The following is a 22,332-nucleotide window of genomic DNA, read 5'->3' on the forward strand; positions in this document are numbered from 1 at the left end:
ATACAGATTATTTTTGAAGATATCAAATGCACCAGGCCAACCCACTCTTCTACCACTTGATTATATTTGTTAAATACGGTTGCAACAATTCGTAACCTTACTCTATAACTGACAATGGCAATGAGATCCCAAAGCCAGATTTTGCTGGGCTTGCTTTGTCACGAGCCCTGGCTGTGGTCTGCGGTATACCCCACAAGAGATTCCCTAAATACAGACAGACTTTGTTCTTCTTCCGCAGAAAGAAACTGCTTAAATAAAACTGGCCAAGGGTTAGCTCCCTCTATTCAAGTGCAGCACAGTAAATTCCATTCTACGCCCCAGGTAGCTGCTACCTTTTGTCCCCATCTCCCAACACATGTTCAGCTAATGCAGTTTTCACTATGACCCAAACAAGCCTAGGTTTTATCTCCATCTGAAGATCAGCAACTGCTTTATGAGTCATCACAGTAACAGGAGCTACTAACAGCAATTGCTGCCAAAATGCTAATGTGGACCCAATACCTAACACTCACACACCCCAAAGAGTATAACTTGTTGCACTACCTCTATAATTCATACCTCTATGATTCTAAGAGCCATACGAAAGTTATTTGATAGTCAAGAACCAATGCAACAAAAATTCTGGGCTCCCTGTGTAGCCCAGATGAGAAATACACCTATTGTCACCTATTAATTCCACAGGTATTGCTAATCTCTCGTCGATATTCATAGAATCTTCAGCCCACAAACGTGTGGTCCTATCACTTGAAAATTCTTATAGTGCAATGTTGTCAATGCTGTTGCTGCCTAGTCAGAAGCAAGTGTTGTTGAATTCAGTAGGGCTCAGCCCAATTAGTTAGAAGGCTTTTGTGGCTCTTACTGGGTCTATGCAGCAGAAGGAAGGCGGGCATGAGCAGTTCATCCTCAGAGTGCAAGTGGAGGCCAAGGCATACCATTTTTAATGCCTCTCCTCATTAAAAAATGAAGACTAATTTAAAAAAAACTGGATCTATATGGAGTGCCAGTTGGAGAAACCAACTTTTCAGCCAGCCATTTAGCTGTTCCTTCTCAAACAGCTTGGGTGAGCAAATATTACTAGCAGGTGGTGATCATTTTCCTCTATGCTGTCAAGACCTGTCCCTGGTGACTTCTGATTTAAAAAGGCTAGAGTGGGAAATTTAGGCTGCACGCTTCCTGGTCAGATAAGGAGCCCTGGTTAAAGGGCAACAGAAACTCGGGGGGGGGGAGTTTTGTCCTGTGGTAGCTGCCTGGGATAATACTGCCATTTATGAAAGTAGAAAGTGTGCGATATTAGAATCACACACACCCTAGAGGCCTGCCTGGCACAAGAGCAGGATATCTAGGGATCTTTACTGATGTCTGTGTTAATACTGGCAGCAATCCCAGGATATCTGCAGTACTGTATTAACGTAGGGAGGTCTTCTTGTACGGGCTTAAGGGCTTCCTGTGCTGGCATCAAGAAGACTTATAAATTACTCAGCACTTATTATGCACTGTCAAGAAATTAGACTAGGACAAAGCATGCCTAACCATAGGCTGCCGTCTAAATTGTTACAGTTTGCAAATGAAGGGACTTGTTTGCATCAGAGCCTTTGTAACACTTTTCCTTTAGACACTGCTGGATACCAGCTTTCAGCCTTTTAAAAGAAACCCTAGCAACTAGCATTTTAGGAATCAGTAAGCAAGCATTAAAGAAAGTGTAATTTATGAAAAACTGCAACTGTAGCATTTTAAGCATTTATTTCTTTCCAAGCCATTATTTGCATGTAACGATTTGCATTGTCACACAAATATTGTCAAACTGCAGCAGGGCTGGTTGCTAACCACTACAAATGCAATGTTAATTTACATTTCACATAGCCTTTCAAATACTGAAAGCCCTGCTTATCTAAATCTCGTGGGATTAAGCAAGATTTAATTTACACTGTTCTTTCTAGCCAAGATGTATGAAACCGTAAGATGACTTTCAGACACTTTATATGCTTTAAAAAAAATTCATGTACAGTGTGAAGGAGACTGGGAAATGCTATGTGTGAGAACGATCTCTTTACAAAAAGAAAAAAAACCAGGTTTAAATGGGTGTAAGAATGGGCGTAAGAAAATGTGGCTAGGATTTCACTTTATCTGATGGGGGAACTAAACTAAACAAACTAGTGCAGAGCTTTCCAAACTGAGTGTGTTGAAGGAAATGTAGGTGTGTCGCACAAGTGCTCCCCATGCTCCTCCCGGGGCTGGAAAGAGGTTAGTTGAACTCCCCTTTTGCTAGTAAAACTGAATTACTGTGTTGGCAAAATGATGCATGTCTAAAAAGTGTGTCACCAACATGAAAAGTTTGGAAAGCCCTGAGCTAGTGTATAAATACCAAGAATCAATATAAAGACAAAGCATACATTCAGACTTCAGTGGTCATTTAGTGTGTTCTTGTGACCCAATGTCTGTGCCTATGTCTATATGTACGCAGCTCAACTCTTCATTTGTGAAACATAATGGTATGAGCGCTACAGGTAGGTAGCCATGTTGGTCTGCCATAGACAAAACAAAATAAAAAATAAAAAAATTCCTTCCAGTAGCACCTTAGAGACCAACTAAGTTTGTTCTTGGTATGAGCTTTCGTGTGCATGCACACTTCTGTGTACCTAGGTAACCAAGTATTTGAGCTGTACGCTCATACAGTTATTTACAAGTTATAACAAGTTATACAAGTTATAACAATCAATGAGCATACAGCCCCCAGTATATACACATTTGAGGCCAGCAAAAAAGAAAATGGCCTCAATGACACAAATTTTGCTGTTGAAGCAATCACCTTTTACAGCAGCAAGGCAAGGAATGCTGGGTCTGTTATACTTCCTAAAACAGCTTCCAATTAAGGTTTACCTTTTCATTTTTCCTGCAGTGTCTTAAATTCTTTAAACTCAAATGCAAACTTTTAAAATGAAAACACCAACTTCTGTAACTATTATAACTATTCATACATTGTGAATGGTGTTGGTGCAGCCTGGTTGGCGATTACCCATGACAGGACCTTCTCAGTAGTGGCTCCCCATTTATGGAATGCTTTCCCATTTGAGGTGCATCTGTCCCCCATGCATAATAATTTTAAAGCATTCATGTTCACCCAGGCATTTGGCGGCAGAAATATACTGGTCCTGGCAACAATATATCTATGAGGAAATGTTATTGTTTTTTACTTAATCAGACTTCAGCCCTTCCAACCAAAGGAGCCCAGATTGGCAAACCAAAGCAGCAAACTAATGCAAACAATAGAAAAACAAGCATGAAAAGACTTCAGCCTGGCCTGTTGCCTGACATACTAACATTCCATCTGTAGGATTTTCTCCCCTATGAAACGAACAGGATGAAGTTTACACCACCCCAAAAAAATAGCTATTCCAGTCATTTTTGCTAAACATACATGCTGAATTCAAACTTTTTCTACCAATGCACATGCCAAGCAATTTTTACAACAGGACTGCTTATAAACAAACAGAAATATTCTACATACATCGTTCACACCATGTTCCAAGAAAACAAACTAGAGATATTCCCTTTTTTCTACAGACTGAAGTCAGCCGCTTCATCCTCAATGATTCTGTGAACTTTAAAAGAGATGAATAATGTATGAATGTGCCTTAAATCACAATCTGAGTCAGGTATATGTGCCTGAGTATATAAACATGTTGCGCAAGAAGTCCTTATCAACAGAAACATGTTGTGCCAGCAGTGAGGTGATGCTACTACACAGGCACAGATTCAAGGTTACGTGTGAAGACTTCTGGAAGTCAGAAAGATCTAAAAGAATTTCATCATAAAGTCATAACATTATGCAGCTATTACAGCAGAGGTACCCTCCATATTAATGTAGGACTCCAACTCCCATCCGTCCCAGCCAACATGGCCAATGGTTAAGGATTATGGGAGTTGTATTAGAACATTTGGAGGTCCCTTGTATTACAGGGACATTTTAATGACACAATGCTCACATGGGTGCAACCAGGATTTATGTTGGGGGTGGCAGAACCTTAGTTAGCTATTTTTATTGATTTACTTGATTGGAGGGGCAGGACAAATCCCCCTGCCGCCACCCCTGGCTATGCCCAAGGTTTGATATCCCTCAGACAGGTAGGAACAGAAAGAGCAACAGCACCAAATGGACATGATGAAACATTCAGGTTTCATGCTCCATGTTGCTCCTAAATATTCAAATTCTTCAGCATTTTATCTTCAAGATTCCTTAAATAGATTATGTCTTAGGTCAAAATTTATCACCTCACCTCATATAACCTTAAGAAGACCCTTCAAAGACAGAAATTAAGCCTGAACTAATAAAGTAGGCCTACTCAAACCCCAAACCCCAAAGTAACATCACTGCAAGTTCAATGGAGCCAGAATTTATATGGCCTTGAGGAAACCATTATTTCCAGTTTTCACAGCTGCACAGGTACTGATTTTTCCATGTCCCAAACCATATACTGCACCGCACCAGGCACAATTATACACACGTGGCATACTTGTTAGTGAACGAAGGTTCTTATGCTGCACCTCTTCAAAGAGGTGATTAAAAGATAAATTTGTAAGAGACACTCACAAAGTTACCTTTGAAATAAGCAAAATTTAAAATCACTCAACAAGATTAATTTAATCCCATTTAAGATCAAAACCCTTTTCATACTTTCAAAGTGGCGGTGGGGGGTGGGGAGAGGACTTAGCGAATCAGTGGAGATGGGCAGAATATTGCACAAGAATTGCATGCACTTGGTTGTGTATAGATTTTGTCTTGAGAGCAGGGAGGAAAGTCATTTTACCTTTAAAGAATAGTATTTGGAATTAAAATATTTCTCCTACAAGTCCCTTTTGCTATTACACAAGAATGTTTCAGTCAATGCCATGTATAAAGCAGACATTCTCACCAAGCGGCTATCAGTTCAACCATTTCCAAGTGGTGCCTGCCAATAGATGTCTTCTAAAGGTCCACAAACATGCACCATCAACATGTGAAAGAGCATACAAATGGCATGTACAATTTTGGAAAAGTTGAGTGTACCTGTGCAGTGCTACTGAAGCAGCAGAGATCTTTTCCACTCCTCAAAATAACCTCCTCGGATCTCCTTCAGCAAACATTTTCTACATGGCCCAAGCTGCATTTCTCTGTCTTTATCTATCTCCAATTCACTTTCATTCTGACACACACCATCTTTAACTTCAGTTCTGTCTTTTCTTAGCTTCTAAGTGCTCTCTGAGCAAGGGAGAATGTTACTTAAATATTACGTGCAACATCTGTTCCGCTACTGCCAGACTAGGTTTGAAATTGTAACACAGTAATAGTAATGGCTGCAAATGCTTTCCCTCCCTTTAACAAAACATATTTTCCAATGAGCTAATCCTAGTATTTATCAGGTTATATAGCTCACTGTGGGGTTGAAAAGAAACTCAATTATCTCACATCTCTCCACCACAGGGTAAGCCTTTGACAAAACTACTACTAAGGAAGTACCCTGCAAAGGCACACGACATTTCTATGTACTTAATCTCATTAAAAGCCTTACTTCTTCACGCTTTTCTCCCCTCAAAATATCACTTAGAAGCCACAATTGATGTCGTGATACAAAATTATGAACATACCTACATTAAGAGTCATTGTCAAAGTAAGGTCTTTATCAGGAGTTGGGGACAGGTTCCATCCAGTGGGCTGAATCCTGAGCTGCACCAATCACCCCAGGCAATTCTGACAAGTTAGTAAAAGTTAAAGGTACCCTGACCATTAGGTCCAGTCACAGATGACTCTGGGGTAGAGTGCTCATCTCGTTCTAGAGGCCAAGGGAGCCAGCGTTTGTCTGCAGACAGCTTCCGGATCATGTGGCCAGCATGACTAAGCTGCTTCTGGCGAACCAGAGCAACTCACGGAAACGCCGTTTACCTTCCCGCCAGAGCGGTACCTATTTATCTACTTGCACTTTGACGTGCTTTCGAACTGCTAGGTGGGCAGGAGCAGGGACCAAACAACGGGAGCTCACCCCGTCGCGGGGATTCAAACCGCCGACCTTCTGATCGGCAAGCCCTAGGCTCTGTGGTTTAGACAGGTTAGTAAGGTGATTCCATTGTCAATCCCCTGGTGCCACTAAGAGGTCAGGTAACCCAACTTCAAAGTAAAGATTGGGGAGTGCACTTGCAATACTTTCATTTCTTCCTTTCCAGCTGCACTTGAACTCAATCTCGGCTGCAAAGGAAGATGAAAGCAGGAATCTGCCGCATTAGAAAAGCCCTAAGTATTATTATTAATTATATCAAGCTTTTCACATTTGAGGGGGGGTAGTTTCAGAATAAGAAGTACAATATGTCCATCAACTGTAGTTGGCATGACAATACTACATAACTTCAAGTTACAAAGCTATTTTTAAAAGCAACTGAAGTCCTAGTGGTGCAATAATAAAACCGTTAACACATTTGCAAAGCTAAGAAAGGTGTGGTCCAGTTTCAAATTGTATGTTGAGATACAACGCAGGAGCATTGAAGGGTTTTGGACTAGATGACCCTCAGGGTCCCTTCCAACTCTACAATTCTATCAATTATCAATTATTATAAATTTGTGAATTGCCCTTAATCCAAAGATTCCAGGGCAGTTCAAAACAGAAAAATACAAAAGGAGAATACAAACCAATGACCCCCTTCCACAATGTAATTAAAAATCCATAGAGCATTAATCAGCTGGTTGAAAAGAAACAGGGTTGAAGGACAGGATAACAAGAAATTAAACAAAAAGAACACAGATTGCAATATGTAATTCGTGGCACAGGGTTAACCAGGTGAGGAAAGCAGTTCAGTCCTCATCACAGTGACAATTCTGAATACAATGAAGTAATGTAGGTACATTTTATTACAATAAAGCGAAACTCCATCCTCAGTGCTGGGGGACTGGTCCTCAAATCACAGGAATCCTCCAGGAGATGTTTGAAGAAGAGCTTGTGAATTACGCTCCCTTAAACATCACTACAAGAATGGGAGGAGATTGTATACATACATCATGTAACCATGCAGAACTTCAATGAAGGAGTATCAGACTACAGTAGTTGGAAAAGTAAACGCCTGCTTCAACTAAACATTGAAGAGACAGGAAAATCTTGGACAGCAACATTTAAAACTTTAGTCCTCATCTACATGCTGGACCACTGGATTAAACTTTTTAAAATGCAAAACAGTATAAATAATTATATCCATCCACACAGGAAGGGGGGGGGAAATGTGTGTCCTGTCAGTTGGTTTAACACACAACCAGCTTTATTAGCAGACTTTTTTTTTTAAACCCAATCTCATTTTTCTTAAACCTAAAGTTTCCACTGTTAAAAAGAACACAACAGAACAATGTCCCACCCCCCAATCCCACATTCAGATCTTCAGAAATCTTTAAAACCACTGAAACCCGTTAACGTCAAAGGAGCTTGGATAAGAATGCAAAATGAGGCAAGCATTTCAGGCAAAGCAGATAGTAAGAGAATTGCAATTATATGGTGGGAAAGGCCATGAAAGCCTAGCGTGAATCTACTGAAAGGCAAGTGCACTTGCACTTTGAACAAAACAACTTCTGTGTCCTATTTTTACCAATGCATTTCTTTCCATCAAAAGCAAAGATCATCAGTAATAATGTTACAGTCAAGCATTCCAAAGTTACAAATCCTAAACAACTGACCAATGCCATAATTACACTGGATAGTGAAATTCTCTTCCACGGGAAGATAAAAGGAAGTGTAATGTTACAAAACAAGTTCCTGAACTTTGTGCTAAAACCTTCTTCAGAGAACCAAAATTCCACAAACTCCCTTCTCACTACTTTCAAGGGACAACTGCCCCAAGTGTTTGTCGCCTAGTTGTTGGTCAATAAGCCAAGCAGCAGTAGCAAGGCAGGAAGCCTTTATTCTTGATCAAGAAATGGTGTCTTACCAACCTCACGGTTCAGGCAAGAGCCCAGAGCACTCAACATTCACATTTTTTTATTCCTTTACTTAACACAAAAGCAGTTTCAGCAGTTACATGTTTATTCATGCTCCCCCAATCATATCTACCTAGCAAACAGGGGCAGAGCAAGGGGGCATAGGGGGTGGGCCACCCCGGGTTCCAGGGGTGGGGGGTGACACTTGGGCCAGCCCTGCCCCACCCCGCCGGCGGGCCACGGACGGGCCACGGGGCAGAGCGGCCTCGCCCCGCAACCTGCTCGCAAACCTGCTCGGCGGCCTGCGAGCAGGCTGCGGGGCGAGACCGCTCCACCCCACGGCCCGTTTGGGACTCGCCTGACGCCGCCGCTATGGCGCAGCACGTGTGCGCAGTGCATTGTACGCGCTGCGTCTGACGCACAATGCATGCGTCAGATTCAGCGACGCTGCGCACACGCACCGCCGCTGGGTCCCCGGGTTTGCCGCCACAGGTGACGGAGCAGCTCAGTACGCCCCTGCTAGCAAGAGCAGTTTTAACTTTTTGCCATAGTTTCAAGCTTCTTCCATTTCCATTGTCTCCAAACTACAGGTGTTCCAGTTATCACATCCCACTGACTTCACCCCTCTGAAAACAACTTCCATGGAAATCAAGAACAAAAATGAGTCTTGCAGCTGCTTGGTGTCTTAACATTTTTATTGTTGCATAGACTATATAAAGAAATACCGGTATTTGGGTTTTGCTATAAGGCAATTTAACTCACTAGTCCTATCACAAGCCAACTCAGCTTCACTAGATTAACTCCCTTACACTGTGGGCAGTGTTTGAAACTCCCACTATTCTAGGTGCATTTTGCAACAGGGTATTTCATTAGCACGAGCAGTTTCTGAGTTCTGGGAGCAGTACTGTGCCTAAGATTTCAGATTAAAACTGCAGAGTATCTCCACTCCCTGTCACGTGTGGCCTCCAACTGATTTTCCCAGTGGGTGAATAGCCTTTCACAAGAAAATAAGGTTTGCTACCCCTGATCTAGGCAACGTTTGGAAACAGCTGGCAATCTCCTCAGAGGTCAGCCATCAGATTTCAGTAGTTGTTAGTGGACTGAGAGCCAGTGATCACATACCCTCATCTGAAATATTCAGTATCCCAGGAAGCTGCTACAAATCTGAACCTCTCCCCGCCCCCAAGATGTCTGGTGTCCTTGAAAGGGTGAGGGACCCATAAGTGGCAAAGAGGTACACAAACCTTCTCTCTCATGCATGCCTTAAGAACGCCAAGAGCTTGGTGTACAGAAACCAGGAGGAGACCAAACAGACAGAAAAACATCACTACATGCTAATATATTTGCCCATTGACCAACAAGCTGTCAGAAGGAACAGCTCAATTTTCTGCTAAAAAAAATCGGAATACATGTATAAGCAAGGATGGAGAAACTACACCCCTTCAAGTATTCCTCACAATGGGCTAGCTCCCAACATTTGTGGCCACTGGCCATGCAGGATTTCGGCTGGTAGAAGCTGAAGTCCAACAACATCTAGAGAACCACAAGTTCCCCACTCCTAGCACATAGGATCTCCTGTTAGTAGAGACATAAACTGTCATGGTTAATATAACATTAGCCTCCTTAAGTTACAGAAGATATTAACATTCAGGTAGTGTTCACACATCACACACCATAGGTAATTATTTGCTGTGAAAGAGCAGCCTCCTACTTTGCTCCAACCCTAGCATGAGCAACAAACCTTGATCCATTATTCAGCCTTATTTCTGAACCAGAAACTGTGGTATGTTCGGGGAAAAGAAGCAAATCATGATTCCCAAGTCAAATCTAATGCTGCCAGGGATCATGGTTTGTTGCTCCTTATCACTGTAGGAAAGGAACAAAATATGAGTGATGACCACATTCACTGTAAACCATTAAATATAAAATACTTAATATATAAGTACATCTCTAGCAGGCAGCAAATATGGAAATTAAGGTAATTGGTAAAACAAAGGCAAGTGATGTGTACCATTCAAGTCCTTGCTTTCAAAATTCAGTCCTGAATAGAAGAAAACAGGCCTTGATCAGCTAAACCAATTTCAATTGCATTATATACCTTTTTTTTAAGAAGAAGAAGAAGAAGACAGGAGGTGCTAACCTCCAAGGGACTAACTGCTATTTAAAATTGGCAATACATTTCTAAAATGCTAGCATCAAGTGCGCCAGATACTTTAATAAAACAACCATGTTAATTTTTGCAATGCCAATTTACATATGCTTCTATAAGCATGTAATCATCTCCACTCAAATTGAAAAAGATGGTCCAGGCAGAGATAATTCAGTATTATCTAGATACTTAAACTAGAACAGAAGTCATAAGCATAGGTCGTCCTAACCACAACCACAAAGATCTATGCTAGGTTTTAAGCATCACTGGCCACTCATAAGCCTGAAATACATCCTAGCTAACCAGAGAGTCAAAGTTCAACATCTCTTTTGTCTAACAACAGCACCATGAATAGAGAAGGAATCTTGCAGGCCAGCCCAGTTGTCTGTTAGCAACGTTTTGTACTCCCATGTGGAAAATCCTGGTTCAATTACCTGTCAGTCTTTGCTTCAAGGACCAGCTGGGTTTGGGAGACTTTCTGATGCAGCCTTCGTGGCTCTTGCGAAGGATGAGGGTTACAAGTAATTCAGCAATTACTTTACAGAAGTCTTAGGGGAGTTCTACCAAGAGAATTCAACATCTGATTCACTCTCATCTGACAGAAGGAAAGGCAAAAATATTGACCTTCCGAGTTTTTCGGTAAGTAGTGTGTCCTGTGATTCATTAACATTATGGCTGGTACTTAAACAAACATTCTAAGTCATAATGCTGATTTGCAAGGCATCTTGCTGCATGAAAACATGTCATTATTATGATGAACATTTGACAAGACAAAAAATATTGTCATGTGGCACTCTGCCAAAATGAATAGCTTACCTGATGTAAAGTAACACATTTATGGTACGGGGGGAAAACTGCTTGTCTTGAAAAGAGAATCAGAAACATTATGCTGCATTAACTCGGAATTCCATCCTCAAAATCCATTTCCTCTATTGAAAAAAAAAATTCAAAGTTCCTCAACAACAAAAAAGCACTACAAGTACCATCTTCCAAGGAAGAATACATTAAAACTATGTGAGCACAATATCTAGCAAAGTATATAAAATAACAACGATTCTTTTTAAATTCCCCTTCCACTCTTTAGACCACCATCAAAGCAACGTTATCTGTAAAATATCACTTGGGTACAAAAGTTACCATGTTGAACCAAACTTTTACCAATGTGCTGAAAGGCAAGAGTCTTGCATGGCTTTCTGTCAACATGACAACCTGCCTACACAATCTGTTCAGCCCTTTTGAAAAGAGATATGAAGAATCCACATGGTCAGCCATGCGAAAGAGGAGACACAAAGAGTTCAAAGGTTGCTAAACCTTAATGGCCAACAAGGCCACCATAAACAGTCAAGGAGGGCTGTATATTAGCTTGTGGGTCCAGAAGGTTAGTTACCAAGAATTATGCACATCCAGTTAAAATTTAAATTCAAAGTTGTGCATTTCACGGTTTTTCAAGTAAATAGTATTTTTATAGTTAAAAATACAGAAGTTTGTGACTAACCATAACAAAGCCACTTGTTTCAGTTACAAACCCTTGCTCAAAGAGCCCTGCTAACTTCAGCCACCAGTAACTCTTAGACAGAACATTGGAACATTTAAAAGAAGAATAAAAGCTAGGTAACAAGGAAATGAAGAAGTAAGGAAGCACACAACTCCAATACATATGTGGAGAGGCTATTTCCAGCAACCATTCTTGGAAAATTCAGGCTCTCAAATAAAGGTTAATACACTAACAACTCTATCAATATGAGAGCATAAATCATATAAATACAAATCCTTTGGTGTATTGCTTCAACCAGCTTATCAAGCAATAAAGTCTACAAGATATTCAAGTCTGCAATTCCAACGCATTCACTAAGACCTAAGCCCCACTGAAGACAGGTATCTAAACATGCCTCACATCACAGCTATTTAAAATACATGCCGGTATGTGGTAAAGATAGAGATGTAGCACATGTGCACCTCGATACTGAATACAATTGCCGCAATTCAGAGCCCTCTCCTTCTTGCTGAGCAACACTTTGCTTTTTAAACTGTGAAGAGTTTAAAGCTGTTTGGGGGCTTACCGTGACAATATTGTTAGCAAAGCCAGCTGCACATATTTGTCCGTCTCTGCAATCAGCACTGCTTATTATGACCAGCTGAGCATGGTCTGGGTACAATAGCAGCTCACACTTTTGAGAAGGGTGCAGCTAGCACACTAGGCTCACCGGAACTACAGTTTGGCTTCAGACAAACTTCACTTGAATGTGCATTTCACATACAACTCATCAGCAGATATCTGTGCAAAGCACAAACTCAATTTTCATGTTAGCCACTTGGATTAAATCATACCACTGCATTTTCCAGCATGTTTATACAAGTAGACAAGCACAAACCTCACATTATTAGCTATTAGAACTCAACAATTACAGCTGTAGGGTATGAGTGGAACCGTTGTGCTTTTTTGTTCCTTTATCATCCTCCAATACATAAATTGGAACAAGTGAATTGGCACCTCCCTTTTAACAAGGTCTTCTGCAAATATAGCCTAAGGCAGGTGTCTCACTCTATATACCCACCTGTCTTCTATAGCTTCTTGTAATACTTCATTTTGTGGCAAATTCATAGAATCATAGAGTTGGAAGAGACCACAAGGGCCATCCAGTCCAACCCCCTGCCAAGCAGGAAACACCATCAAAGCATTCCTGACAGATGGCTGCCAAGCCTCCACTTAAAGACCTCCAAAGAAGGAGACTCCACCACACTCCTTGGCTGCAAATTCCACTGTCGAACAGCTCTTACTGTCAGGAAGTCCTTCCTAATGTTTAGGTGGAATCTTCTTTCTTGTAGTTTGAATCCATTGCCCCGTGTCCGCTTCTCTGGAGCAGCAGAAAACAACCTTTCTCCCTCCTCTATATGACATCCTTTGATATATTTGAACATGGCTATCGTATCACCCCTTAACAGGGCCGTCTTAAGCCTATCCTGCGCCGTGGTGCAGGGATCTCTCCGGCGCCCCCACGCCCCCCCATCCTTTGGCAAACAGCGCCCGCTCGGAACCCCTCGTGTTCCTTCCCCCGCCCCGCGCCCTACTCCAGTCCTGCACAGCGGCAGGCTGGAGAAGCGTTCAGAGGAGCAGCAGCCGCCAGGGATCGTGCCCGGCTCGGGACCCCTTGGGTTCCTTCCCGTCGCCCCGCGCCCTACTCCAGTCCTGCGCAGCGGCAGGCTGGAGAAGCGCTCAAAGGAGCGGCGGCAAGTGGCGTAGCGTGGGTTGTCAGCACCTGGGGCAAGGCAAGTAATTTGCGCCCCCTAACCCAACCAGATGCCTAAGGGAAATCTGCAAGCAGGATCAAAGCATAACATCACCCTCCCCTTCTGTGGATTGCAGGAAGCATTTCTGCTATTGAGGCAAAGCTGCTTAAAGCACAGGAACCCCTTTGAACCAGAATGGGAAATATTCTCTCCATGAGCAGGGGCAAGTGAGGAGCAGAGAGCAGTCATTTTGTCATGTAGGAGGCCACTAGCCCTTTAAGACAAACCTTGGATGACCAATTGAGGAGCGGATCGAGGCCGCTTTTGTGTGCATGCACACTTCTTCAGATACACTGAAATAGAAATCACCAGACCCTTAGGTATAGTGAGAGGGTGGGGAGGGATATTACTCAGAAGGGTGGTGGGAATGGGTGATTGGCTGATAGGTGTGGTAAACCTGTTGACAACTTAAGGACAGCAATTGGTCTTACAGGACCAATTTCAGTGTATCTGAAGTAGTGTGTGTTATTTTATGTGCATGCACACAATAGCTCATACCAAGAACAAACTTAGTTGGTCTCTAAGATGCTACTGGAAGGAATTTTTTTTAAATTTTGTTTTGACTACAGCAGACCAACATGGCTACCTACCTCTAACTAGAACACAGAGGAGAATGCATTAATATAAGCTACTATTATTATCACAACAATTGAAACGCAATACTCAAAACGGTTTAAAGCAAGCAGAGAAACTCACAGTTTGTCTTTTGGTTCCTTAGGGAAACGTGCAGAAGGAACAATTAACCAGAAACAGAGTATCAGCAACAATAGGCAAAGTTAGAAAACACCACCTCTTTTCAGAGGCTCTCAGATTAGGAGCATCTCACTCACCTCAGTCTGAGAGAGAGAGAGAGAGAGAGAGAGAGAGAGAGAGAATTATCGTAACGTGGAAAGCTTTTCCTACACGGCTCCCTGCGTCATTTGCTGGGGGGGGGGGGGAGAGCCTGGCTTTGTGCATTAATGCAGGCTGGGGGGGGGTTGTTTTCTTAAAGGCGCACGTGTGCCCAAAGTTGGTGCGCCGCCTCTTTGGGGCGCGCGAGCCAAGGTGCCCTCCTCCTCTTTCTCCCGTCTCGGGAAGCCGAGGAGCTGGCCGGGTTGCAATCGGGAATGGACAGCCGGCAGGAAGGGGCTGGAGCCCAGCGCCCGAGTGGGAGGATCCGCTGCAGGAGCGGACGACGCGGGGGCGAGAGAGGGGTTGAGGAGCGGATCGAGGCCGCTGGGTTGCCGAGGTGCTGCTGGGGAGGTTGCGCGCACGGCGCACGGTCGGGTGCGCTCACCCAGCGCTGGGGCCGCTTTTGGAGAGGGGCCAAAAACAATATCCGTCCTTCCCAAAAGACCCCTTGGCTCCTCATCTGCTCATCTGCTCCCCCCCGCCTCCACCCCTGGCTTTCCAGAGCGGCAGGGGCAGAGAGCTGCGGGGCTCTGCGCGCCCTTCCAGTCCCGGGACAGGATGCGAGGGCGGCCAGCTTGCAGCCCGCCCGGGAGTGGCATGGGCGGCAGAGGCTGTGCTGCCGGCGCGCGAGCGCCCGGCCGCCAGCCCGCCCGTGGGGGCGGGGGCGGGTTGGGGAGGGGGGCGCCCGGTATGCCAGCGGGCTCAAGGGGGCGCCCCTGGGGGGCCCGGCGCCCTGGCGCGCCGCGCCACTAGCCCCTATGGGTGAGACGGCTCTGCCCCTTAACCTTCTCTTCTCCAGGCTAAACATACCCAGCTCCCTAAGCCATTCCTCATAAGACATCGTTTCCAGGCCTTTGACCTTTTTGGTTGCCCTCCTCTGGACACGTTCCAGCTTGTCAGTATCCTTCTTGAACTGTGGTGCCCAGAACTGGACACAGTATTCCAGGTGAGGTCTGACCAGAGCGGAATACAGTGGTACTATTACCTCCCTTGATCTAGACACTATACTCCTATTGATGCAGCCCAGAATTCTTACACTACTTCTTGTACTTTTCTTCCCATTGTCAATTCATCTCCAATTTTATGGGATGTATGCCTCCATGCATCCTGTTGAGGTCATGCTCAAAAATTTGCCGAAGTCTGAGCTCTGATCAGAGGCAAAGTACAAAACAGTTTTGCACAGGAATACTTACTCGGTGGAGAAAGTGCCACACTTCCTAGAAGGAACCCACCACCCAATTGTCCTTTAAAGTGAAAGGTCAAATGTAATAACATGGGGCAGGATTTACCAGCAAGCCCCAAAAGGAGAAGGCCTGCACATGAACTTCTGCTTTCAAAATGGGGTTTTAACCCCCTCCTCCCACTTCATGCTCCTTAAAATTGGCTTGGGGTGTGTGTCAGAAGACCCCCCCCCCAGAACAGCACATGGGGGAGGAGATGGGGGCTCATTCCACCTGTCAAGTTGCAATGCTTGCACAGGTGTAATGTTCATGATAGCACAAAACTGAATTCAACCCAGGGAAATCCTGTAATGAACACACAGTATCCACACAATTACATACATCTATGGAAATGATATAGTGAGTTGTATTCAACCAAATTCAACTCAGAGTAGACCCACTGAAATTAATGACTCTTAAGTTAGTCATGTCCATTAATTTCAATGCGTCTACTCAGGGTAGGACTAAAAGTAAATGCCACCCATTAAGTTTTTAAAAACTGTAAGAATTTAGAGATAGATGGCTATCTATTCTTCTCTGGTTTTTACACTCTTTCTTCCATTGCATGTATTGGATCAGTTGTCAGATACAGTGGCACTTTGGTTCTCGAACTTAATCCATTCCAGGAGTCCATTCAACTCCCAAAATCATTTGAAAACCAAGGTGCGGCTTCCGACTGGCTGCAGGAGCTTCCTGCACTCAAGCAGAAACCGCATCAGACGTTTGTCTTCTGAAAAACGTTCGCAAACTGGAACACTTACTTCTGGGTTTGCAGCGTTTGTGAGTCGATTTGTTCGGAAGCCAAGCTGTTCAAGTACCAAGATACTGCTGTAATGTCTTTTGTGGCACAACAGACAGAGGAGCTGAGCAATAGCGTACTAAGCTTACAAAATTTTAATTGGGACAATCACGGCATATAATGTACCATTTTTAAATTTTAGTAAGAATTGTTTCTTAAATCTGTAGAACCAAGCTCAGGTGATAGATTAACACATTTCTTTATACTTTTTTAAAAAAATTATGAGGTTCTACGCAAACTGTATCATTAAACTGATCTAATAAAAATGTGCTTCAGAATTATTTGATAAGCCTTTAAGAAAGTTGTGATATGACGTGTAGCCAAACTTTGTGATAACAGCAATATATACCTTTTCATGCGAGTCATCTTGAAGTTGCTTCAATTAGCACTACAAAAATAATGTTTAGCTGGTCTCTTCTAACCAATCTCACCTAAATCCCAGTGTGTCTTCTGATGAAACAGGATAAATGAAATAATTTATACCCTAGTAAAACAAACACTGTTAAAAGAAATATTTTTCTTTCTTCAAACTCCACTACAGATTAAAATTTGGTCCCAACTGAATACTAACTTAACTGGCCAATTTATAAAGCCAATAAATCACTTGGGCAACTTAAAAATAGCATCTGATACATATTTGCCTGCAGTGAAGTGCTTTCACACATTTCAAAAGGCAGCAAAATAGAAAAACAATGCCTCATACTTTTCTCTCTCTCTTTCTTTTCCTAACTTTCCTAAAAGGAAAATACAAGCATTTCTTTAAAAGTGGGGTGCATGCATGAGATCCCTTTGAAACATTACAGAAGCAGTGAAAAAAATGACACACCATTTCTGGGAACTTGTGAAAGCACTCAGAAATGTTGTAAGTGAAGTTGTAGAATGAAAAATCAATGCCCATGATTGCAGAAACTAAGTTTCAAAGACATTAGTTTTGTAAGAAAAGTTTATCATGCAAGGTTAAAGGGTAATATAATGCTTTCCTTAGAGTGTGCAGATTGTTGAGCATTTGAGTGTATACTGGAATGCAGTACTTCAATGGATCTGCATGGGCGTTTTTTAGATTATAGCTGCAATTATGTATGATTGCCAGTATCCCAAGACACCAAATCTTACACACCAACAATCACTTTTCCTCTTTATACCAATCACCCATATATCTCAACTTAAATAATGACCTGCCAACAAGCCAAACACTATTTAAAATTTTAAAAAGTTTTCAAAGTATGGTATTTCAACTGATGCAGTAGGCATCTTTAACAACCATGATGAACACACAATTCTAAGAGGATGCACACTAAATTTTCCCTTGCCATTTTTGCTTCCAAGTGGGAACAAACCCTTGCCAGACCTCACTTTCCCTTTCTCCCATATATCAAGCCTTTGAAAATACTACCACATTTTCCCCTTCTCTGTATTTAACGTGTCACATTATCTTTGGTCACTCCTTTAATCTTTGCAGACGACTCAGAATATATGGAATTTTAGAACTACAGAAGGCGGCATGGGGAGGGGGGCACTTGCTATGCAATGATTACTAAACCCCACATGCATTTTTCAGGAACTGGGAGAGGTGCTTTTCTCTCTATCATATCTTTGAATTGGCAGTCCTTAGTTTCATGTTTCAGCAGCTGGACCAGTCATATGGATACAAGCAAGTATTTATTTCCCCCTCTCGCCATGCCTTCATCCACTCTTCCCACATACATTGGTGTATGTCAGATCTTTTCAAATTCCTCTTTAAACTCAATAATGAATTGACTTCGTTTTCCTTAAAATGAGATTTGGCCTCAGAATAAATGCTTGTTTTGAGACGGTAAGTAACTTCATTCCAGGCGAGTAATGCACATTGTTTTCCATTACTTTTTATCATTAAGAAATTGATCTCGCTGTAAAGAAGGTTTTATGACACCATTTAATCTTTGCCAACCTACTAAAAAACACAGAATGCAATTACAGACACCTTTTATATAGTAATCTTGGTCACTGTATCAAGAAGAAAAACAGTCTAAATCAATGTCACATCTGATAGAACAGAAAACCTGAAGGATTTGGCACTGCTCTTATACGTGATCATCAGCTTCAAAGTTTATATGCACAATTTTGATTCAATTTAACTTGGACGTATGATCCATATCCCACCTGGAAGGCAGTATCCCACAGCTTCTACTCAGTTCACATTTCATCGAGTTACATTCTAAGAAAGCTCCTGATGGTCCACACAACCCTGTGATTGTAGTTAAAATATTTTAGGTCTTGGAGTTTCACTTAAAGAAAAAAGATTTGCAGTGGTGAACTAGAAAAGCATTTGCTTGTTTGCAGCTTTCCTTCCCAGTGTAATTGAAAATGCTGTAATTAACTGACCTACTCTACAGCATAATCAATAATTTCAGTTTACACATGCCAATGAATTTCCAAATGCAAGAGGTGTTTATGTCTTTAGCTTTTAGACAAATTAAACAAACCTGCAGTTTAAATGTCATTTATCCAACACAAGAGTAATGCTAAACCGGTACTTTTGGGATTAACAGAAAGAAATTAAAAGAGATTAAATTGCAATTAAATTGCCACTAACATTCTGTAAGAGCAATCATGTCAAAATCAACAAAGAGCTTGACCTCTACATCCATGATGTTCAGCAATACTTCAAACTGCAATACAATTTTAGGAGATTTAAACTGGCAAAGAGCACTAAATTCCCAATCAGTGTCCTCAAGCAACCTTGATAATGCAGCCCCTAGATAAAGCAGAAGGCAGGGCTGCAAAAAAATAATAATATCCACATTCTTAGGTACCATTATCACATATTTAGGCAAGCCAACAACCAGGTGCACAGGATTTTTCCAACTCCGACGATGTACCCGGTATGTTTACTTATGGCCATATTAATATCCTCCAACTACTGTAATACTGCATAGTAAACACCTGTAAGTATCTGCCAGCATTAGCAGAGTTATATCAGGTCTGATTTCAAAAGCTTTTATGCTACTTTTCCATAAAACTGCACAAAGCAGTGTATAATCATTAAACAACTTTATACACCCATTAAAAGACCACTAACACACTAGAATGCAGTTAATGGTTTTCTTAAATACTTGGAAATAGAAAAGATCACGATCTGTCAAACTGGGAAATCCTTTAGGGTTAAGTTGCTGAACTGCTAACCTGCAATAGCTAAGAAGGAAACACACAAGTTGCATTCAATTTTTGTAGAAGGAAAAAGAGAAAATCGTGCCTTTATCCTACTAGTAACTCCCAAACTCTGACAGGTGCTGCAGTGCCCTGCAAAGCAGACCAAAATTCAGGATCAAGCAACTTAATTGACTTAAGTACAACCAGTTTATGTCCCAATGCAAATGATCCTTCAAAGCTAGAGTAGATCATTTCCCTCACTATTTGCCTGAAAGTTTGAGACGTGTTTTCTGGCAACAGTTATGCTGCTCTAGCTCTTACGTCTGCGTTTACTGCATGATCTCTGAACACACACATGACTGAATAATATCTTTGTAGTCACAGTTGACAATAGTGTAACAGAATGAATATATGAAGGCAGAACTGTCAATATACCATTTGTAAGATTCACTTAGTTTGGACTTTTCTGGCACTCTGGTGCTTGATACTCCCATATATGAGAATTCAAGGCGCATCCCTCAATACAAAGGCACTCTGCTGAAAGGCAGTTCAGCCTAACCCAGGGGATCTATTCAGTTTCCAAACAGAGAGGGAATGATGAAAAGCTGTCAAAGTAAATCTATGCTCACTTTTTGGATGGTTTAACGTCAATGGAGCATGCAAACACCCCAAGATGGCTCATAAATTCAGCCAGGCGTGCTGCTCTCCCTAATATATTTTAATTATGCATCTGTTTTAATTGTAATCAGAGTAAGTCACCGGAAAAGGCGCAAATTGGAATTTTCTCTAATTGCTAATACAGCTTCTCAGCAGTGCCTGAGCACTTGTCCGTTTTAAGGGGAGGGAGAAGCACCCAGAACAACTGTGACATTTTCTAGAACTTGATGCAGTTTTCTTCAACTACACAGTTCACTTCTCATTAGCTGCCCAAACTCAAAAGAGCCAAATTCAAGTCCTGGGGGGGCTTCATCTTTGCTAATTAGCATAAAGGAATGTTGAACATACAGTCTGGGGAGCAGAATAGAAGAGCTTTCAGGAAGAAAAGCTGCTCAGCAGATCTTCAGAGGGCAAATGCGCACACGAACACAAACATGCAAACACAGCTAACATGCAAAAACAGCCACACTGATGATTTTAAAGTAAGCACTGCCCCTGTGAGCAAAATTAAAGCAGAGGTTCCTATTCCAAGGCTCAGTTTCAGGCAGGGATCAATGCACTTTAGCTCCAGAACAAGCATTTTCAATGACAGGGCAACTTCTATTCAACAGCAGCATGTGCAGTTTACCTTCTCCTTCACTACTCATTATCTACAAAGAAACTTGGGCACATCTGTGGGCTTTAAAGGGAAGGGGTTCCTAGTTAGAAAGCCTAATTTCCATTCAGGCAGCAGCTTGGACACTTCTCCCTTTAAAAATTCAGAGCATCGCTGTCCCTTTAATACACTTACAAGCGCAAGGAAGTTTAAGTGTCAAATGTTCCAGAAACAAGAGCATCAAGAGAAACAAGTTGAATCCACCACTCCCCCCCTCAAAAAGCAATCGCTTTGAGGATGAAATGGGGAAAGGGCTTGTTTCTAACCCAAACTTAACACCATTTAATTATCAAATTGGTTGGCAGGGCAAGGGCAGATGGAGAATGTTTTTGTTTTAGAAAATCACACGAGTGTGTGTAAGGAATTATTCCCCAAAGGACAAAGATTTCCCTTCCCCCAACTTCCAAAAAGTGACCAGAAAGAGTGGTCTTGGCAAAGGCATAATGAGCGAAAGAATTAAGAGATTCAGTATGGAAGGAGTTTGCCTGCACTCCTCGCCTGCTCAGCTGTACCAGGGGACCTATGTTCCCCGACCCCTTCCAGCAAACTAACTTGACAGCCAGCCCTGCAAACTGCGTCTCTCCACTAGGGTGGGCAAATGGTAGATCGGGATCTACTGGCACATCGCTGCTAACCAGGAGTGGAAGGGATTGCAAGTTCAGCTCAGGTACTGGGAACAAATCCGTAGCCGGAGAATGTCCTCAAAGGCACCCAAGCTCCTCCATTCTAACTGCGTGCCTTTTGTTGTTGTTGTTGTTGTTGCACCTGCCTCTGATTGGTAGATTCGAGCGCAAAGCGAAGTCGATCAGGGAAGCCCTGAACTCTCTTTCCCACCCCTCCTGAACCGAAATTACCCAGGGGAAAGGCAGGCGCGCGAGAGAAAGAGAGAACGCGCAAAGGAAGAAAAGGTGCGATGAAATCCGTAAAGCGTTAAACCGGGGAGAGATAATCGGATTAACCTTTCCTCCGCAGGTGAGAGCGCGGATTAAAGGAAGAGGCGGCAGTCCGGGCAAGGAAAGTGAGGACACCAAGTTGCGTGTTGTGTTTTCACAGCCTTGCACAAAACCCCACGGCGCAGAGGGGGAAGAGAGCGCGCTCCCTTTGGAGCTGCCGGCGAGCGCAACCGAGCCGGACGCGCCCCCCGAGTAGGCAGCCCCGAGTCCGCTTCTTCTTCTTCCTCCGCCGCCACCTACCTGTCATCGTAGCAGAAATCCGCGCCGAGGGTGTTGAGATAGAGGCCGAGCCCCAGGGCGCTGCTCACCAACTCCGCGATCATCTCTCCTCTGCTGCTGCTGCTGCTGCTGCCGCCGCTGCCGCCGCCCTCCGTCTTCTCCCCCTTCGCCGCCGCCGCCTCCCGCCGGCCGCGCAAAGCATCCGCCGTGCGCGCTTTCCCTGACGCCCGCTGCTCCGCCGCCTCGCTCCACTTTCGCTGCTGCCGCCGCCGAGTGCGCCGCTCGGTCCGCTCAGCGAGCGTCCGGCATCCCCCGCTTTCTCTCGCTCGCCCAGTCAGTCAGCGCTGCCGCCGCCGCCGCCTCGCCGCTTTTATTGTTCCACGCCGCTCGCTCGCTCCCCCTTTTTACCCCATGACTGACTGACTGGCCGGGGCTGGGCAACCGCCGG

General features: G+C 43.2%; 1 protein-coding gene across 1 annotated transcript in view; it reads right to left on the minus strand.

Annotated features, from left to right (window-relative positions):
• TMTC2 (transmembrane O-mannosyltransferase targeting cadherins 2) overlaps positions 1-22,017 on the minus strand; it is a 182,071-nt gene extending 160,054 nt beyond the window's left edge. The window contains exon 1 of the mRNA XM_033163126.1: positions 21,906-22,017. Coding sequence (XP_033019017.1) covers positions 21,906-21,988 — 83 coding nt within the window. The 5' untranslated portion in view covers positions 21,989-22,017. The remainder of the gene's footprint in view (positions 1-21,905) is intronic.
• Between the last annotated feature and the right edge of the window lie 315 nt (positions 22,018-22,332).

Source organism: Lacerta agilis, chromosome 10, assembly GCF_009819535.1.
Source record: "Lacerta agilis isolate rLacAgi1 chromosome 10, rLacAgi1.pri, whole genome shotgun sequence".
Classification (NCBI taxonomy): Eukaryota; Metazoa; Chordata; class Lepidosauria; order Squamata; family Lacertidae; genus Lacerta; species Lacerta agilis.